Below are 22,072 nucleotides of genomic sequence, written 5' to 3' on the forward strand. Positions count from 1 at the left end.
CATGTATTTTAGCTATAATATAAGGGTAATGCTATTTTTGAGGGCATTGTCATTTGCAGAAGCCTTAAAAAATAGCATTACCCTGATATTATTAAATACTTTAACTATGTCATTGCTATAAGCCAAAACGTGGCTGGTTGTCAAGTGTGTTATATGTCTCTTGAATATGTTTTTACAATGTATACCTTACTTGTGACACCATTAAATACCATTTCTGTCTCATAACGTGTGTGTGTGTGTGTGTGTGTGTGTGTGTGTGTGTGTGTGTGTGTGTTTTTTTGTTTGTTTAGGGTGGCCTTGTGGTCTAAGCGTTCGCTCGTCACGCAGAAACCCGGGTTCGAATTCCCTCACACTTTGGCTTCTGCCTGCACGTGCAGTACATGCACGATGAGAGATTTAATTGTGATCAAATGTTAAGGTCACATGCATGGATGGTTTTGTAAATACTAACGATATATCGAACTATCGATGGATTTCAATTGTTGAGTCTCCGATAGCAATTAATTGATAGTTGAAACAAAAAACTATCGATACATCGATATGTGTGACTATCGATAGTTTAGTAATTGACTCCCGATGATAAATGCGCAGAACAAAATACAGGAAGTATCAGATTCGTTCACTTTCACAGGGGCGCGTCACGCTTAGAAACAGCGTTAGAAAGACATATAGGTATATAGACCCTACCCTATACTATATAAAAGCCTTTATTGTAGGGCCATGAGCCAGCTGTTGTTTCTTGGATGATATTTTAAGAAGCTATGAAAAGGCTTTTATATAGTACTAGGGTAGGGTCTATATACCTATATGTCTTTCTAACGCTGTTTCTAAGCATGACACGCCCCTGTGTTCACTTTTGACTTAAATTTATCCGCCCTGTTACCTCTTAAGCAAACAGTTATTAAAAGAGACTGAAACTATTTCTGCTTCTTTCTATTTCATACAGACTATACATTCATTTGGGAAATTACTTCAGTTGAGACAATTGTTGTATATACCTCTGTTTGATCGAATTTTCGATCAAAACAGTCCGGGGGCGTGGCCTATCCCGAGCGTCAGGACACAAAGAGTCAATGACGTCACGAAAGACGCGATGCCAAAAATGGTCAAAGTCGAATCGCACTCCTTGTTTCCAATAGTGTCCCTCACTATACAATGGTTTGGAGATGAGTGGTGATCATAATTTAGCCAATCAAAAGGAGTACCGATAGAACAAAGCCTATAACTAACTAACTATATATGAACGTAGCATCCCTACGTCAGCGTCATTTCCTTCGAGTCATCGTTTGAAAACTGTGTGACGGTCCCACAAATTCAATTTCAACTGAGGTGAGAACCGAATTACATAATTTTATTTTTTATTTATTTATTGATTGATTTCAACTTCCTTTTTATATAGTACGTGAAACTGATCGTAATGAACTGACGGTTTGAAAAAACAAAGACGAAAACGGTGTAGTAACAAGCCCTTATTTATAAGCCAGTTCATTCATATACCATTTGAGTCCGTTTACATTCCATTGGTATAAGAATGCCGTGTTAGGGCTGATAGAATAAACGACCCCCAGCCCTAAACGAGCCTCGTTGACAGTTTCCGCGAGAGTGGCCCGCGATATGGGAGACAAAGGAAAAGTCATTCATCTCACGCGCAAGGACCGTGATTTGGGAGCGGCCCACGATACGGGGAACAAAGGAAAATTAATTTATCTCTCTCGCAAGGATCATGATTTGTGACAGCGCTATTGACCATAACAAATAAAAAACACACAATACTCACAGTATGTCGATGACGTTCCAACGAATAAACAAATCCTAAAGCACAATAAATCCACTGTAAATTCCAAGAGCGCTCAGATATCGAGAAATCCTCGTTTTCCTCGGTGTTCTGTCGTTCATTTAGTCAGGTGAATCTCTTATAATAATGCGGCCGAGATTTCGTGTACTCGGTTGACATATATCATAAAAGAACCCCCCAACACATTATTCCAAAAGACCCCAATTTCATAGAATTTTAGTTTTAGTTTTTGTTTTAATTTTTTTTATAATTTAAAAGTTTCGTTTTTTTTACTTTCCCAAAAAGCCAAAATAGTAATGGTTTTCTAAATAAACTCTATCTGTTCCTCTATTTTTGTCTTAATTCTTTTTTTTTCTAGATTTTAAATTTTTTAATTTCCCAATCAGCCAAAATAGTAATCATTTTCTAAATAAATTCTAATTGTTGCTCTATTTCCCTGAGCATCTGCCTTGAGGCTGCCACAAGGAGTATGATCTTCTGAAAGGATTAAAAAAAAAGGAATTGGAATTTGAATTTAACAAAGTTAAGATTACTGGTTAACTGTCGCATCTATCAAATTTAATTCATGACATGAATGAGTGAAATGAATGAATGAATGATACTCACTTGCCTCAGACTTGGTGTTTCCACCCAGGAGGGCGAGTTCGGGGACGTCGGAGTCGGTGCTAGCAAACACCCTTCAGAGTAGAAGTAACAGAACAAATTTAGAATTATCAGAGACCGTATGCATTGTATCACGCAGAACAGAAAAAAAGACTACCATTAAATCAAGCAAATGCTTTCTATGGGTTGGTTTAAACGTATATACCACGCATTAAAAGCGATTTCTATTTGTAAATGTAGTAACATGTGGACTTACGTTGTCGGGGTCTCTCCCCCAAAAGCGAGACATTTTCTCGCCCTTTTGGGAGCACTCTCCTCTACACTCTCCACCCAAGAGGGCGACTTCCGAGTGGAGTAGGGAGTCAGCGTGTCTCCCTTTCTATCCCTTCAAAGCAAAAAGAAATAGAACAAATTTTGAATTATACGTTATATAACATGGTATCGTACAAGAAACCTTTGAATAAAACGCCTAAGCATCAAGACTATCGACAAATCAAGCGCAAAAATGTATACGAGTCAACCGCGCATTAAAAGCAATTTCTAGATGCAAAATGTAGTAAAATAGCGACTTACACGGGGGATGGCATTTCTCCCTCGTAAGAAAGATGCCGCTTGAGTGTCTTCTTACTGACTTACTTACTGAGTTTGGTTTTATGCCGCTTTTAGCAATATTCCAGCAACATCACGGCGGGGGACACCAGAAATGGGCTTCACACATTGTACCCATGTGGGGATTCGAACCCGGGTCTTCGGCGTGACGAGCCAACGCTTTAACCACTAGGCTACCCCACCGCCCTGGATGTACAGGAGTGCTGCTTCAGAGACTACAAATGAAATTAAAATGAAAATAAAGGGCAAAGATGAACACGACTCGTTAAAAATTGTAATCCAATGATCCTTCGTTCGTAAAATTCTTTTGTTGACATTACATTCTAATAAAATTTACCTAAGAAATGAAAGAAAAAGAACTTACGGATAATTCAAAGTTGTATCCAGCAATGACACGCTGGAGGGAGAGGAGGTGCCGTCAACGCTGTTAAACAAACAAAAAACATAGGAAAAAACAGTCAAACCAAATTAACTGCAATTAATAACGATATTATAACATAATAATGTTATCGTGTTTCCAGAAGTAAAACAAATACCGAAATACTCCCATAGGAAAGGACAAATTCATTCTGAATGCAGACGATATGATCACGAGATGTACTTAAGTCGGAAGCCATAACGCAAGTGACGTCAAAGTCACGAAGAGGTACTTTAAGAAGATTTCAAGTTTCAAAAATGAAATGGTCTTTGCGAAGTTGCCATTGGTTAAAAATGTTATGAAATCATGGGGTACGGCTGACGCAACTCGCGTTGTAATTAGCGTTCACGAAACAAAGACATGCCAGTTCGTACTAAGCGATAAACATAGATCGGGAAGAATCTTTTCGGTTTTTTTTCGTTTTGGTTTTTTAAATGTAATTTTTCAAACAATTGCAGCTGTCATTTTGGCAATAGGCAAAATAATGGGAATGACCCTGAAAGGAGTATTCTCTTGATTTTTGTTTGTTTGCGAATTGCGTTGAATAACAAATGAAATAATAGGACGCCGATCATGTAAAAATGTCTCTCAAACGAACGTGTTTGGTAGCACCGATCAATAAAAAGTTAGTTCAACATTGGAAATAATGCAAAAAGTTTCGTTTAAATCGATCCATTAGAACTCCAGTTACAGTCATCGAAAGCTATTCACTGTCGTAAATTATAGGTACCGTAATAATGTTTTAAAAAATGCGCTGTATTAACACTCTCAACTAAGAAATATTCTCACTACCTTATCTTGGGGGTCGATTTCCAATTTTATTTGAATCATTTGTTTTTTAAACAAAACGCGAGTATTTATACCAACGGAAACGGAAGCGGCACTAATCCGCATCGAGATCGGACCCATACAGACCGAGTAATGATCGATATAAGTTAGAAATGGGTCACGTGACATCATAAAAAGACGTCTTTTTTATTTTCGGCGATTTCTCGCCTCCTTTTCATCTGATTTTAAAAATCTTTTTCTAAGGACATTTTCTCCCAAAGACCTTTCCCGTGAACATGTCAGCGGCGGCTTACGACGTCATCTTCTATTGTAGTTGGGTTATGAGACTGTTACGTCGTTTCTATGCTATCGAATCGAGCGAAAATAATGGCATCGTGAATGTCTTGACCTGATCTATTGTTTCCTTTAGTATAACACCAATTAGAATTACTGTATCATGAAATATATTTATTTTAGGCATGGTATCATTATAATGTTTCAGATAGACAAGTACCGTTCTATTGATAAAGAAATAGTGAATTCGTTCACATCGAGCGAGGATCTCAGAGCTTGGTCCCTAAGACATGACCTTGAGAATGAAGAGTACGTCATCCTGCATGAATTTAAACTCATGTGCGATGAAATTGCTCTGGATCAAGCGCATATACCACTCCCCATGACCAGGCAAGAAGAAAAACTCGACTTCGTGCATTTTGGTATCCAATGTCCGGTCAACTGGCCGACTTCTCCAACCTCCGTTGTCACACCCAAGAGGCCTCGTTCTGATGAAGAGGAAGAAGTGGCTGAGCTGGCCTCTTTGTGCATTGCCGATGGGGACTGGGAGGACGACCCATCTTCTGCAACATCCGTACAGTCGCTTAAGAGACTTCGGCATAACGAAGAGAAAGAAGCGGCTGAGCTGGCCTCTGTGTGCATTGCCGACGGGGACTGGAATGACAGTCCGTCTCCCAAAAGGTTCTGACAATCACTCAAGAGACTTCTTCCTGACGAAGAGGAGGCAGCGGCTGAGCTGGCTGCTCTTTGTATTGCCGACGGGGACTGGGAGGACGACCCTTCTGCCGATTCCTTACAAAGTGTCAAGAGGGCTCTTCACGAGCAAGAGACAGAAGCGGCTGAGCTGGCTGCTCTTTGTATTGCCGACAGTGACTGTAATGAAAGCACAACACCTTCTCTTAAACATGTGAAATCCTCCGATCAAGGGAGGGGAAAGAGTATCCCTCGAAGACGTTGTGGTCAGATTTTCAAAAAAATGTTAGATCTTAGAAGACATCAATCTGCATGCACACAGCGTTCATTATCAAATGTGCCAGCTGGACCATCAACCAGTGGGCAAATAACACCAGTCTCTCCAAACACATCCACGCAAGACTTTACTCAGTTCCTACCAATAATTAGTCCAGGGGTCAACCAAGATTCACCGAGAACATTACTGACAGGATTCGGTAGACCCAAGTCTAACCCTGAAAGTCCCGATCGAGCTCCCGTCAATCCCGAAAGTCCCGAGGATGTGTTCTTTAGCACTGACACTGCGGCAACAGGGGGATCAGAACAAGCGCCCTGCACAGTTTCATTTCGGAATGAAAAGACTTTTGCTAAAAACGCCGCCATCCAGCGAATGTATGAGGTCAAACTTAATGAACAATGGCAAGGACAAAGATTGCAAGACTTGGAAGATGAACTTCACAGTATGATGGACGATGTTTTAAGGAGAGCCAGAGGACATCTTGGCGACAATGATTTGGGTTGCGTTGTTATTCGCCACGAAGGTCTAGCGAATGCTATTGTTGTACCTCTCAGTAAATTACAGGATCTTAATGCCAAAGTTGTCCTAGACACCATTTCCAAAACTTTAGCCAGCCACAATGATTTGAAACTGGACTCCTCATTCGAAGTAGATGTTGGAATGATCGAGATGCCAAAAGGGGCTGGAAGTGACCATAAAATTACCAATGTAAGGAAAGCATCAAATTAAAGAAATCCATTGTTGAAATACGCAACCAGGATCAACTCTGTTTGGCGCGATCTATCTCTGTGTCCTTAGCCAGAGCCTACTGAGTCACGCGAAAAGAATGGAATGAATTGGTCAAAGGCACATCCAGGGCAAGATGAATTTGATCTCATTATAACTCATAAGAAATGTGGCCCCGATTATTCGCAAACATGAAAGATCCAAAGAGTGTAGTTCAAAAAATGTTTGCTGAAAAATTAATGCATCGTGCCGGTTTGCCCCAAGATCACCCTTCGAGTCTAGCCAATATTCCCGACTTTGAGAAAGTGCTGAATTGCGAAATACTGGTCCTCAGTGCAGAAATGGGCAACAAATTTATTCGCACAATAGAAACCCACAGCTCCAAAACAAAACTATTCATCTACCAAAGATGTTTCACTTAACCGAGCTGAAAAGGGTTATTTCCCACACTTCTTTAATACTCACGAACATCAAAACTACATAGGACCAATTCCGGACCCTGCGTACTATGGTATTGATTTTATGGAGCCCAAAGACAGAATAACTTTTCTGGACTGGCACAGCGGCACAAGGAGACAAAATCTTCGATTTTGCCGCTGAAATGGAAACCTACTGCCGTTCTGATGTTGATATCCTGAGGCGGTCCGTCATGGTTTTTAGAGATCTAATGATCAGCATCACCAGAGAGACAGAGATGACCAAAGATCCTAAAATGGGTCTCGATGTGGAACGAGTTATCAAACACGGCGTGGATCCAACCAAAAGCATTACCATTGCCAGTGTCTGTATGAAAGTCTTTAAGGAAAAGTTTCTGAAACCCTATCGTCACATCAAATTAGACTGCGACGATGAGAACTGGCTCCAACTGAGGGAGAATGATGAAGGAATGAAATTTGTTCAGCGAGGCAATGAATGGGTACTGCTGGAGGATTTACGACAAGAGCTGGGAGCTACCATCGTCGAAGAGGAAACCTTACCCAGTCCAATAGCCCAAGTCCCACATGAAGGCTACACCAAAAAGGATCAATACAGCCGAGTGTCTATTCAATGGCTGGAATGGCTGGCTCATTCCAAAGGCATTCGCATACAACACGCATTGAACGATGGTGAATTTAGCATCCTGGGTCACAAATACTCAGCGGATGGGTATTGTAGGGAAAAAAATACTATCTATCAGTTCGACGGTTGCATGTTTCACGGATGTCCCACATGTTACCCTCACAACCGTGACACAACAGTTCTGCCACGAACGCAACAGTCCATTTCAGAACTGTGCGCACTCACCATGAAAAGGAATGAATTTTGGAAATCTCAAGGGTACAATTTGGTCACGGTGTGGGAGCACGAATTTACCGAAAAGGTAAGAAGCAAGTCTGAGCTCAAAAGCTATGTCGAGAAACTGGATCTGCAGGAACGCTTGGATGTCAGAGACAGCTTTTTTGGAGGTCGCACCAATGCCATCAAACTCTACTACGAAGCCAGAGAGGATGAAGAAATTCTGTATCAAGATTTTACTTCATTATACCCGAGTGTCAACAAGTATGGAAGATATCCAGTTGGTCACCCTATCATCATCACGCGGAACTTTAAGGCTTTGGACCAATACTTTGGCATTGCCAAAGTGAAAATCCAACCTCCCAGAGGCCTTTATCATCCCGTCTTGCCTTACCGTTCCAATGGGAAACTCAAGTTCCCGCTCTGCCGTACTTGCGCAGATATGGTACGAGAGGATTGTGAGCATACAGAAGTGGAACGGTGTTTGATAGGGACATTCTGCACTCCAGAACTTCTCAAAGCCTTGGAGAAAGGCTACGAAATAGTAAAAATGTGTGAAGTGTACCATTGGTCCGAAAGCACTCAATACGATCCAGACACCTGAACGGGGGGTCTGTTCGCGGATTATATCAATACCTTCCTAAAGATCAAACAGGAATCTTCCGGATGGCCCGCTTGGTGTAAAGATGAGTCTGACAAGCAAAAGTACATCGCAGACTATCTCCGACATGAAGGAATACAGCTAGAATATTAAAAAATTCAAAAGAATCCAGGACTAAGAGCCTTGTCCAAACTGTCTTTAAATAGTTTCTGGGGCAAGTTTGCGCAGCGTTCCAATATGAAACAGACCAAATTCATCAATCAAAATGACTTCGAGACATTTTACAGTTTTCTCACAGATCCATCAAAATCCATTCAGAATTTCCACATTCTTTCCCCAAGAGTTTTACAACCGCATTGGTCCCATGCTGATACATTCTTCGTACCGGACAACGAATCTACCAACATATTCATAGCTTCCTTCACCACATGCTATGCCCGCTTAAAACTGTACGGTCTCCTGGACATGTTGCAAGAGCGTGTACTCTACATGGACACAGACAGCGTCATCTTCAAGAGTAAACCCGGTGACATCAATCCACCCCTTGGCGATTATCTCGGGGGAGTAACCAATGAGTTAGAAGGGGATCCCATTAACATTTTTGTCAGCAGTGGAGCCAAAAATTATGCCTACAAAACCAGAAGCGGCAAGGAAACCTGCCAAGTACGCTTGCGGATTCACGTTGAACCATATGAACTCTCAACTCATCAATTTTGGAACCATCCGTGAGACAGTGTTGCAACCATTCAGGGATGGGAACATCTTAGTCACCAACCCTTCCAAAACATCGCTTGACCAAATCAACTAAAAAATATATAACAGAGTAGAAAAGAAGAAATATCGGATGGTATATACCAAAAGGGTAATCCAACCCAATTTAGATACTCTACCCTATGGCTATTAGATCATCGATGTGTCTCTGACATTATAGTGTCCCTCTAGTGTCCCTCATTTGTCCCTATTGTGTCCCTCTAGTGTCCCTCATAAGTTTCTTCGGGATATAAAAGATATGAATGAAGGTATAAATATGAAAACTCTTCCAACACTGGGTCAGTCCTCATATTTCGAGCAATGCAATGGGTTGAATCAGAAAGGACTGTCCCGTACCTGGATGCTCATCGAAACAGCTTTCAAAACTTTCCAATCATCTCACTCAAGTTCACCACATAGCAGAACGCTCTCCCTTGCTCAAACCGAACAAAGATGCCGTAACAACAACCATCCCCAAGAGTGCGATAACCTGGAGTCCTGATGCAGTCGTAGATCCCACCAAACCTTGGTGGGAAACGCAAAGTTTAACACCTTTTGAACCATGCTCCAGTATTTGTGTGTTTGTACCTACAGGAGCGGGAAAGACTCAACCGGTGTACAGACTACTGAAACATTTACCAGGGATGTACGTGAAGGACCCTCCCGAGAAGATTTTGTACTGTTATGGTGTCTACCAACCCTTGTTCGATGACATGGAACGTACTATACCCAACATCACCTTCCAACAGGGGTTACCTACTCCATCAGACATAGAAGCATTCGCTACAGGATCGCACGGGTTGATTGTATTGGACGATCTCCTGCAGCAAGTAATGGCTTCCAAAGAAATGGAACTTTGGTTCACTCAAGGTTGTCACCATCGAAATCTGAGCGTCATCTTTATCACTCAGAACTTGTACGGTCAGGGCAAATCTGAATCCACCATTGCCCTGAATACTTGGTACTTGGTGCTGTTTAAAAACGTGAGAGATGCCTCGCAAATTTCCACTCTGGGGCGCCAACTGTTTCCTGGACATGTGGGTATTTTAGTGGAAGCTTACACGGATGCGGTCAAGAGACCTTATGGATATTTGGTCATAGACATGTCACCCCGAGTGGAAGATAAAATGAGATTGAGAACGAGTATTTTCCCCGGAGAAGACACTATTGTGTATGTGTCTAAGACACTATAAATAGCTGTACATCCTTTGAAAAGCGCCATAATGTTCAAGATCATCAGACAGAACACACCTTTCCTGTACATGTTGGTGGCAAGTCCATCGCTCCAACAAAAAAAAGTACTGTTACGATCCATCACCCCGGAACAATTAAAAGCAGTATGCACCATCGTATTCAATGTGCTACATAACACCGGTTTACCCTTGAGTAAATCGGCGTCTGACAAGTTGAAACGACATCGATGTGTGTACAGACAGTTGGCTCACAAATCCATCCCATCGGCTGAGAAAAAAACCCTGTTGATCAAAAACGTCAACGCCGTTGTGCTAGCCATTAAAACAGTAGCCCTGTTGTTACAATTCGTATAATCATGCAGCATATTGCCAAGCACGTACTAGTGCCATTTGAAAAATACGAACATCTGGTCAACACTACTAATCGTGTGGGATAGAGAGATGGAAGTAGACACTCCCGAGAGGGATGTACCGGAAGAAGAAGAGCACAAACCCTTGTCCCAAGAAGTAATTGTGAGCACCTTACCCAAACCTTATCGTCAACGCGGGGCCGCTCTGTTGACGTTTAACCACATTAACAGAGATGTGTTGACTTGGACGGATCGAGGACAACTGGTGTACAAAGGCCAGCTTCTTCCGGACACTCACATCGTAGACCTCTTGAAAGATTCTCAATATTTGTATAAACGTCTTCGACCTCGAGGTCACATTCTGTAATTCGTGTTGTTGTAACTTTTAACTACTTTGGGTACAATGTCGATATACTGATAAGTAACACGTTTCAACATGTATCGGTACAACCTCATTTTGATGGTTTTAATGACTCTTTCGGCATAGGGAGATTTCATTTCGTTCGGAGTAAATAGTTGTGTCACTTTGTGCTTTTTCAAAAAGTCTTTGACCCAATGATTCTTAAATTCTGATCTCATTTCCGATTGAAAAATATTAGGCTTCCGACCTCGAGTATTCCATAACTCAGTCAACGCATTCACCACCTCTTGGCCCTTGGTAGACTCGAGTGGAAAGACACAGATATATCTGGAGAACAAGTCTATCACGACCATCAGATATTTGATTCCATCGTTGTACTTGGCTAAATATGTCATGCCCATAAGATCAGATTGCCAATGACTGTCTAAACCTTCAACCACGTGCTCATTTCTTGGGAATTTTCGTCTGACCTGATGAGTCATGGTATAAATGTCTTGTTCCTTCAACCATTTCTTGATTCTATGTAAGCCAATTTTATACCGTCCCTCGGCTTTCACCGCTTCGTATAGTTTCTTAGGACCGGCATAACTACCGGGATGTTCGGGTCGTAATACATTTTGCTCAGGTACTCTTCCCACGGAGCCATGACGACAAACTAACGACTGATATCTAAAACGCCACTTTTATACAGCAAAACCAATGAACCTCTTTGACACAAAGATAAGAAAGCACTATTTTTATTTATACAACCTAAATTATTCGAAAGTACATATGTACACAGCATTCATTCGTGTATGGACATACATAGATATATTTATGGAAACAAACGATGAGTTTGGGAAAGTCTCTCTCTACTTCGGTCTGGAACACTCCTACCATTCTGATGTATTGACAGTCGGGGACCATTTTTCGTGGTTCGATCCACGGATTGTCCGTGGTCTTCCATTCCTTCAGACGATGCCGCGATTTGAAACACGTACAAGAGTCTCCTCTGTTCAGATAAGTTAAACCAGCGTGGGCCATATCTCGTGGGTCTTGACTCATTTATATAGGCCAGTTCTTAAAGGAGTCCAACCTTTTCTCCAACGAGTTCGAATCCAGCTTTGGGGGCAATATTGTAGCTCAATCGGCAACCACTTGCTCGTCGAGATAACCGCAGACGTCCATCATATTCTTGAGGTCCGATCCAGTCTCCGTACCCAGTAACTTCAATGCTTCCGACTCTCCGCATTCCTCTAACGCTTTACAGAAGGCGGTGTAAGCTCGGGGTCCAAGTCTTGGCAAGGTGTACAAGAGTTCTCTAATACGATCGTGTCGTTTGATATTTTTCCATAATTTCGGCTTCCATGAATTTGGTGAGGACTTTGCACTCTATCAGTTTTTGTACCACGTCTTCTACACGGCGTATACTTCCGACGAGTCCCGCCTGGTTCCGTCTGAGAATATCTCTGTGAGACGCTTCCATATTCAAATCGCTTCCAGAGAGACGCACTAAGTCACGTCTTCGCACTCCAACGTCTATGGAGGTAATGGCGAGACGAACGAACACGAGTTATTATTCGTGATCCGAATCACGTGACATTCGTCCTTAACTACCGTTCCCCGTCTACCGAAGCGAATGACTAACTTTGTACAATGTCACAGGATTTCATCCTCCTGTCACATGGTATCTACCAGTTCCAATAATCCAAGGAATCATGTCTTTCAATTCGGGAACATAGTCAAACATCTCCGGAATGCAACTCTTCAGCCTCTCCCATTGATCCTTAAAAAGAATAATTCCTTTATCATCTGTCAGCTGTTTAGTTTCGTGATCCCAAGTCCACTTTCTAACATCCACTCCGACATCGTCTAAGGTAAGGTAGAGATTACCCCCAAGATGAATACTGCACCCCTCAGTCCCTTCTTTCCTAGCTTCGTCCACGTGTACGAAACCATCAGGTAAACTAAGCCATTGCTTCAAGTTCAGACTCGATTTGGTAGGATAAAACTTGCCGTTGCGATACGTGACGTATTTTCTGATATGTATACCCAGCTTGCCATTCCACATCTTGGCAGACACGTACACTTTGTTGACTAATTCCAAATGACAACGCGAATTCGGTTCCACTACGACTTGCGCTGAGAGAGACTTCGGGACATCTTTAACCGCTGAAGTCATGTTTAACATCGACGTCTACCAGAGGTATGAGTCGTCGCGAAAACCTCACCAGTACTTTATAGGCATAACACCTAAATGAATATAATGGCGATGCCTCAGATTGGGTGTCATTATGATCGGAAACCAATCGCTACGACTCTCTTCGGCCACGCCCCCCGGACCGTTTTGATCGAAAATTCGATCAAACAGAGGTATCCTTGTGTATTCGGTTTTCGGTCATGTAAGGATTGTCGACCAACGTAACATAAAGTGCATGAATAAATCGATAATAAACAAACCTTGTTTGTTTGTTATTTATTTATGATATTCAAATATCTGACGGATTAACCTCGTGTTTCACCCGCACAGCAGGCCTCATAGTTCGCTACGCAAAGATCGTGAATGCGGAAGTGACGTCATCTGTTTTCGTTCACTTCATTGGTTCTCCGTAAAACAGAAATCTAATAGCAGTATTCGTGCTATGCTGATATTTTTATAATATAAAGTTGATAAACATCCAGTCCAAAAAGAATATTTGTAATAGTTCCAATAATAATTATTAGAAACTAAGGTCGTCATAATTTCATGTCAAAGTTAATCATGATAAGACTTTGCTAGTTACATCACATGTCCAGGCATGTTTCACTCCTCCGGTTCGCGGTGACAAGGGCACCAAAACTCATCAGAAGATCTCATTACACATACGGAGGTGTACAGCTTGAGGTGGACCCAACGACGGCACACAGGATGAGTACACTGGGCCCATGACACAGAAATATTCATTGCAGTTTCGAAAATTAAATGAGTATTTTGGAAAATCGTAATAAGAGATGACCCTATCCAGTTTCCATATATATTTTTTACGACGGCAACGCCACGGGATATGTCATGTGATAATGATACGTCATACCATAAACAAGCAGACGACGCTATACTGAAAAGGTGGAGCTGACGATATTTTAGATATAGCATTTTGATTACATGAAAATTGATGCATTAGTAAACTGGGTTCTAAAGACGTAACATTTACATGCGTGTGCAATCATGTACCTTACTAAATTTCACAAGAAGCATTTTGTTAGTCAGAGCTGAAGCAGTCGACCTCCTGCTAAAATTAACCTGTCTGGTGACGTAATATCTCGCTAATAACCGCGAGAAATGAATACGCACACAGCCGACCAAAAACAGATGTTGAACGAAAACAGATGACTCGAGGATATATACAACAGACAATCCAAGGAGAAAAAAATATTGCAATAGTTGGTAGCAATAGACTATCGCGATAGTATGTTGCAATAAACTATTGTTTCCATAAATAGTTGTTTCTCCCTCATTAGTCACCCCTATTAATTAAACACACAAATGCACCAAACATATGCATACATACAAATAATTATAGTACCCTATTTTCTGTTGGTAGTGTATTTGAATGTCGGAATGCGGGCACAAAAGTTCACTCACACAGCGGGCTCAATGGGGTCGCTCAGTGGATAAAGCGTTCGCACGTCAAACCGAAGACCCGGGTTCGAATCCCCACATGGGTACAATGTGTTTAACCCATTTGTGGTGTTCCCCCGTCGTGATATAGCTGGAATATGGTTAAAGGCGGCGGAAAACTAAAAATACCCACTCACTGTTTGTATACGCCCTTGTTAATGGCAAGGAGAACATTGGAATGCGGGCATTAAAGTTCACTCGCACCGACCGTGAACAGTGTCCACGATAATGAGGTCTGGCCTAGTTCCCAAGGTAAATATTTACACTACTTGTCCGGAAATACACAACAAAAATTTTAACATTCCCAAAGCCTAAACACACAAGAGTTTTCGTTTTCTTCGGACACCTATGCTCACGTTAGTGTTTCTGAGATCCTGCACCGCAATCTCTGCTTCGGTGTGATCGATCACCAACAAATTGAGGTTTTATATACTCATTCTATTTTTAGTAGGCGGTGGGGAGACTCACTTCCGGGATAAAGACCGTATGCTATTTGCGCAACAACTACCTGTACATATTCATACATTGACCCGGCCTGCTCCTGGTGGTTGTCACCATTCGTGGCCTGCAACTTGAGGAATTATTGATCCGGTATTGATCACGTCAGAAATAACATGTCAGATTATCACGTGACCGGAAAAGTACTGCATCAGCTGTACATGTTTGAAATGTTGAATCGCTACACAGACAGTATATTAGCGCCATTTGTCCAACATACACATGCATGCTACTTATATAGGGCTCAATTCGTGACAGACGGGGAGCTGTCTGTAAACATTATCACGGGGATCGTTCATTTCTTTGAGTGGTTCGATACCATCGTTGCGTTAAACAAAAAGACGTTACAGGATGGTACTTGTTGCCTTGGGTAAAAATAGCTGTACGCTGGAGGCAAATCACACAGCGTCGGGATACCTCAAAGTCGTATATGATTGAACTACTTGTCTGTTTGTTTGTTTGTTTGTCTAACGTCAAGCTATATGGCGGCAGTCTGCAAATATTCGAGTCTGGACCAGACAATCCAGAGATCAACAGCATGAGCATCGATCTACGCAATATTGGGACACGATGACATTTGTCAACCAAGTCAGCGAGCATGACCACCTGATCCCGTTAGTCGCCTCTTACGACAAGCATAGGTTGCTGGAGATTAATTCTAACACGGATCTTCACGGGTAGATTGTGGCATACAGGGTGCACTTCTGTGTCTTTCAACAATGGACTGCTATTTCATAGGGGGAAGGGCTGTGGTGATATTCATGAGTGACCTACTGTGCCATATTGGGGTGGATTTGTGTTATTTAAGGGTAGACTGTTGTGACATATTTGGATTGGCTGTATAATATAAAGTGCACTGTTGTGCCATATAGGGGTAGACTGTTGTGCCATATAGGGTAGACTGTTGATTTATATCGGGGTGGAGATGTATAAGCATATAGTGTTGTTTTATATCAGGGTGGAATGAGATTTCCCAGCTGTAGTGGGTGAGTGAGTTTAGTTTTACGCCGCACTCAGCTACATGGCGGCGGTCTGTAAATAATCGAGTCTGAACCAGACAATCCAGTGATCAACAGCCTGAACATCGATCTGCGCAAATGTGAACCGATGACATGTGTCAACCAAGTCAGCGAGCCTGACCACCCGACCCCGTTAGTCGCCTTTTACGACAAGCATAGTCGCCTTTTGTGGCAAGCATGGGTTGCTGAAGACCTATTCTACCCCCGATCTTCACGGGTCTCCCAGCTGTAGACTGGTATGTTATGTTAAGTGAACTGCAAAGTCATATTGAGGTGGATTGTTGAGTTATACTGTGATAGAGTAGACAACAAATGCATATAATATAACAAAAGTCTGTCAATATTCTGGACATTGTTAAAAAATTGCATTCTTTTCCATTTCTTGCTGCAGAGGGCGGTGGGGTGGCTTATTGGTTAAAGCTGTCGCTCGTCGCGCCGAAAGCACGGGTTCGATTCCCCACATGGGCACATTGTGTGAAGCCCATTTCTGGTGTCCCCCGTCGTGATATTGCTGGAATACTGCTAAAAGCGGCGTAAAACCAAACTCACTCCCTCTTGAGGTAGGGGTGACAATGCGACACCGCCAAAGTGTCCTTTCTAGAGTTCCATGCTATACAGATATTTTCAGCAGAGAACTACCCGTTGTGGGTTTGATCGTTGTGTCATCATTACCTTAAAACTGATCTTTCGGTAAAAACACACCATCAGCAGCTTTTTAGAATTACAATTTGGATTAAGACCATGGAAATTATAACGCAACTCAGGCAAGAATTATTATTTTTTGTCAAGTTTATAAACGTTTGATATATTTCCAAATATATTTTCCGAAAAACAAGTTAAACAAAAAAATATTTCCAAGAAAAGAGAAATTTAATTCTAACACCATTTTCATGGAAGTGGTATATTTGCTAATGTTTTCGTAAAAGATAACTACTGAGAAATATGCAGATTTTCTGGATATCCTGATAGACGTTGTTTGGTCAAATAATGAGGTAGAACATTTCGATTTTCCAACGTACATTTCCCTTTCGTGTGTTATGTGATGTGCTATGTGTCAGTGTTATTCAATGTGCTATGTGGCAGTGATATTTAATGTGTCATGAGGCAGTGTTATTCAATGTGTTATGTGGGAGTGTTATTCAATGTGTTATGTGGGAGTGTTATTCAATGTGCTATGTGGCAGTGATATTCAATGTGTTATGTGTCAGTGTTATTTAATGTGTCATGAGGCAGTGTTATTCAATGTGTTATGTGGGAGTGTTCTTTAGTGTGTCATGTGGCAGTATTATTTTATGTGTCATGCGGCAGTGTTATTCAAAGTGTCATGTTGCAGTGTTATTCAATGTGTTATGTGGCAGTTTTATTTAATGTGTTATGTGGGAGTGTTCTTTAGTGTGTCATGTGGCAGTATTATTTTATGTGTCATGCGGCAGTGTTATTCAAAGTGTCATGTTGCAGTGTTATTCAATGTGTTATGTTGCAGTGTTATTCAATGTGTTATGTGGGAGTTTTATTTAATGTGTTATGTGGCAGTGTTATGTAATATGTCATGTTGCAGTGTTATTCAATGTGTTATGTGGCAGTGTTATTCAATGTGTTATGTGGGAGTGTTCTTTAGTGTGCCATGTGGCAGTATTATTTTATGTGTCATGCTGCAGTGTTATTCAATGTGTTATGTGGCAGTTTTATTTAATGTGTTATGTGGCAGTGTTATGTAATATGTCATGTTGCAGTGTTATTCAATGTGTTATGTGGCAGTGTTATTCAATGTGTCATGTGGCAGTGTTATTCAAAGTGTCATGTTGCAGTGTTATTCAATGTGTTATGTGGCAGTGTTATTCAATGTGTTATGTGGCAGTGTTATTCAATGTGTCAATGTGTTATTCAATGTGTTATTTGGCAGTGTTATTCAATGTGTTATGTGGCAGTGTTATTCAATGTGTTATGTGGCAGTGTTATTCAATGTGTCATGTGGCAGTGTTATTCAATGTGTTATGTGGCAGTGTTATTTAGTGTGTCATGCGGCAGTTTTATTCAATGTGTTATGTGTCAGTGTTATTCAATGTGTTATGTGGCAGTTTTATTCAATGTGTTATGTGTCAGTGTTATTCAATGTGTTATGTGACAGTGTTATTCAATGTGTTATGTGGCAGTGTTATTCAATGTGTTATGTGGCAGTGTTATTCAATGTGTTATGTGGCAGTGTTATTCAATGTGTCATGTGGCAGTGTTATTCAATGTGTTATGTGGCAGTGTTATTTAGTGTGTCATGTGGCAGTGTTATTCAATGTGTCATGTTGCAGTGTTATTCAATGTGTCATGCGGCAGTGTTATTCAATGTGTTATGTGGCAGTTTTATTTAATGTGCTATGTGGCAGTGTTATGTAATATGTCATGTTGCAGTGTTTAATAAAGTGTTATGTGGCAGTGTTATTCAATGCCTTATGTGGCAGTGTTATTTAATGTGTTATGTTGCAGGGTTAAATAATGTGCTATATGGCAGTGTTATTTAATGTGTTATGTGGCAGTGTTATTTAATATGTTATGTGTCCGGTTTGTTTAATGTGTCGTGTGACAGTGTTATGTAATGTGCTATGTGGCAGTGTTATCTATTGTGTAACGACGTTCCAGGTTCAATACATTGTACATATATGGATAGTCAGAGAGATTTAGGGGTGATTTTACTCCTGCTTATTCACTGACCACTAGTCTATAGCATTTTACTACTCTTAGAAGCATGTGCTTCAAAATATTTATGCGGAGGAAATTATTTGATGCATAATTTTACCATATATTTAATATTTTATATTCATAAATATCATATACATTATATATTTCTACCTTTAAATTATACCACCATAGTATTATGTATCATTTTACCTTATCATATAAAGTATTTAGTATTTTATAAAACATAGACTCTCATAACCCTTTGGGGTGGCATTTGTACTTTTACGTTCTAATATTCAAAATGTTGTATTTTAAACCATGTTGTACAACTGGTGAGACTTAATAAACTATATTGTATTGTATTTAATCGAGGGATCAGGCTTAACTTTGTTATTCTTTACCCCGAAGGCTTACATCATTGCTCATGATACTGATCACTGGATTGCCGTGTCCAGATTCGTTTGTTTTCAGGTCGGGGTTGTGGTGTATCAATGTGATTAAAGCGTTCGCTCGACCGGGTTCGATTCCCCACATGGATAAAATGTGTGAAGCCCGTTTCTGGTTTCTCCCGCATGCATTAAATCATGAGAAACAAAAGGTTTCAAATCTACTAGTATCAGTTGTGTTTACTACGGCGGTTTATTTCCTTCTTTAAAAGCGATCAGTAATAATTTCAAAATATAAAGCCCAGACGCCTCAGGGCGGATTATCCATGCATTTTCCCGTGTTTCTGAAAACGCCATTTACATAAGTAGTTTTACAGGACAAAATCTGTTGTTCACTGAACATGCTGAAAAAACACAAAGAACACACATGCACACATAACACCAACATATCACGCAGGCACGCACGCGCACACACGCCACACGCTCTTTCTCCTACTCGATCCCCGAATCTTCACTTTTGTGTCCACACACAGAAATACAATAACGAAACTATTAAACCCAACAAACACACACAACCCAACAAACACATAACCTGCCCCCAAAAAATAAATAAATAAAATAAAATAAAATAAAATAAAAATAAAATAAAATAAATAAATAAAAAAATAAATAAATAAATAAATAAATATAATGACAATTAATTTAAAAAAAAAATAAATAAAATAAATAATTAATTACTGTGTTCCTTTGTTGTCGTTTAGTCTTTCGCACATATACTGTTTTGCACATTCTGATTGAAATAATAGTATATTTATTTGACTTTTAGTTCAGATTTTGTTCACCATCACCATTTTGTTTGGATGTTTCTGTTACGGAAGATGACTAAACTTCACTAATGCAGCCATATTTCAATATGCCACTACATAACATCACGGTTAGAATTTAATGTTTTATCACATGGAAAACTAATGCTCATACTTCATCCGAAGTCGGATGACCGGATGTATCACGACCAGCAGACGACTCGTTGCCACCATATGTAATCAGTTTTGTTTGTAATAGCATATGCCCCAACGCATGCGCAGTGCCTCATGTCTGCTAAGACTGTCGATCCACACGGAAAAAAGCACCGAATTGATTGCTAATTATTCATAATTGTTGTTAATTGGGATATCGGAAGTACTTGGTAGATGTCTTCGTAGCTGAAATCTTTCAACATTTGTTTGTGATGCAAGATTAAGAACAGTGACGCCCATTTAGGGCGGACTGACTGTGATGATCGGACCAAGAAAATGGCGACTGCTGCAGAAGTTAGCCATTCTGAAACCAATTTCGCTCGTAGTGAACGACAAGAAATGAGTGAAACAACCACCACAGGTACAGGTAAGAGTCTAACATGCATGGAGATGGTGTAATTTGAAGTTTATGGCTCTTAACGGGAGTAATATTAACTCTGCAGGCAAAGTTTTTAGTAGGTGTGTCGCAAGAAAATTCATTGTCAATGTCATCGTATTGATTGTGAACCACGAATCTAATGATGGAATGATGGTCGTATGTTCAGATCTGGCCAGAGGGCTAATACTAAGAATTCTCTACATTCCCAGAAATAGTTCGTGCCTATAACATGAATACGTGTGTGCGTATTTTGTAGAAATTACTAGGTACCAGCATCCTCAACTCTTACAACATTCTACATATCAATTACATAAAATGTTGACATTTTATAACTTGAGTGAGATTAATCTTGAGTGTCTATTACTGGTTAACATAAACTCAGTATTATTGTAGATGATACACATTAACATCAGGGCAAAGTGACGAAATTGTTTGTCAAGGATCTGTTATGATGAAAAACAGGATCTAACTTCCCTCCTTGAAAAACCAGTTTAACTTCTGCAAAGTGAAATTATTTGAGGTGAAAATCATCTTTACCAGAGGTGAGAAATGTTTGTTTTGTCATGAGTTGGCATGGTAATGGTTTGTGACAATACTGCACATTTTACTCCATGTACACGCAACACATGGGCTGGCGAATAAGATTTGTAATGGGAAATATTGTCAATACGAAGAATTCACGATCATCGATATGAAAAATGAAATTGATAATATCTGAAATAAACTATTAGTGATTAAAATAAAGTTTCAGTTTTCCAAAACAGATTTGTGACAAAGACTGAATGCAATCTCCTGATCAACATTTACCATGTTTACTGAATACACTGATCTCTTGTAGTTGTTATCAATACCCATGCATAAATGTCACAATTTGCATATGACATGAAATATCTATATTTTTTCTGAAAGTCCCTTCTCAGATATGTTTTGATCATGTTGACAATTGATTGATAAAAATTCAATTAACAACTATTGATGTTTATGATCTATATCAAAAGTCAGTCGTACACAACACACTCGCAAGGATATGTCCAGGAAACATATTTACTTCCAAAATGTTACCTGGCAAGGAAAGACTTGCTTCTTTGTTCTCATATGACGCCTATTTGTTGTTTACAGATTTGGCAGATATTTCCTCAGGAAGTGAAATGAGTTGTTCACCTCCTGACAGCATAATTTTAAAGCCACATTCCTGACCATGTTGATGATTGAGTGCAAAATTTGAAAATGGCTAAAAAGTTGAATTTTCTGAAAATTTTAAAATTTCAAAATCAGAGATTTGAATTAATTTGATTCATACATTTGTTGTTTTTATGATCATCATGTAATAGGTTACTTCTCACCTATGGCTTGTGTAGATCCTGGTTAGAATCAGTCTAAGTAAACTTAGTAGCCGTGTCGTGATACGTATCATATTGCAGGTAAAATATTGTCGTAACGTATTGTATCGTGACATAGTGTATTGTCCCAGCCCTAATGATTTTAAGGAGCCTGGCCTTGATTGTGTTACAGTGTTACAGTATTAGTATATTGCCAATGGAAATATTGGTCACAAGGACGTTAAAACATTGTCATTAAAAATTGTGCCTTGAACTAGTGTTGGGAATTGGAAACCAAATCCACTATCGATTATCGGAGGACTTGTGGTGAGCGATTATCAATTATAATCGAAAGATATTAGGGATGAGAATTTTCCGCGGAATTCCGGGAATTTCATAAGGCCAAGGGTAATTTTTGCATGCCAGTGTTCTGCT

General features: G+C 40.2%; 1 protein-coding gene and 1 long non-coding RNA gene across 14 annotated transcripts in view; both read left to right on the plus strand.

The window, feature by feature from the left end:
- Window positions 1-1,822: 1,822 nt before the first annotated feature.
- LOC124283882 lies at window positions 1,823-13,309 on the plus strand. Its single transcript, XR_006900427.1, has 3 exons — window positions 1,823-1,833; window positions 10,586-10,589; window positions 13,066-13,309. It is a non-coding gene; the product is annotated as an uncharacterized LOC124283882 (long non-coding RNA).
- A 6,689-nt stretch (window positions 13,310-19,998) lies between these two features.
- LOC124283883 (phosphatidylinositol 4-phosphate 5-kinase type-1 alpha-like) overlaps window positions 19,999-22,072 on the plus strand; it is a 76,071-nt gene continuing 73,997 nt past the window's right edge. For 12 of the 13 annotated variants that reach the window (XM_046719914.1, XM_046719918.1, XM_046719917.1 and 9 more), the window contains exon 1: window positions 19,999-20,306. In XM_046719914.1, coding sequence (XP_046575870.1) covers window positions 20,216-20,306 — 91 coding nt within the window. In that variant the 5' untranslated portion in view covers window positions 19,999-20,215. The remainder of the gene's footprint in view (window positions 20,307-22,072) is intronic. The other variant, XM_046719911.1, reaches the window with a different exon arrangement.

The sequence above is a fragment of the Haliotis rubra genome, unplaced genomic scaffold, assembly GCF_003918875.1.
Source record: "Haliotis rubra isolate DU_JTF1 unplaced genomic scaffold, ASM391887v1 Scf324, whole genome shotgun sequence".
Taxonomy (NCBI): Eukaryota; Metazoa; Mollusca; class Gastropoda; order Lepetellida; family Haliotidae; genus Haliotis; species Haliotis rubra.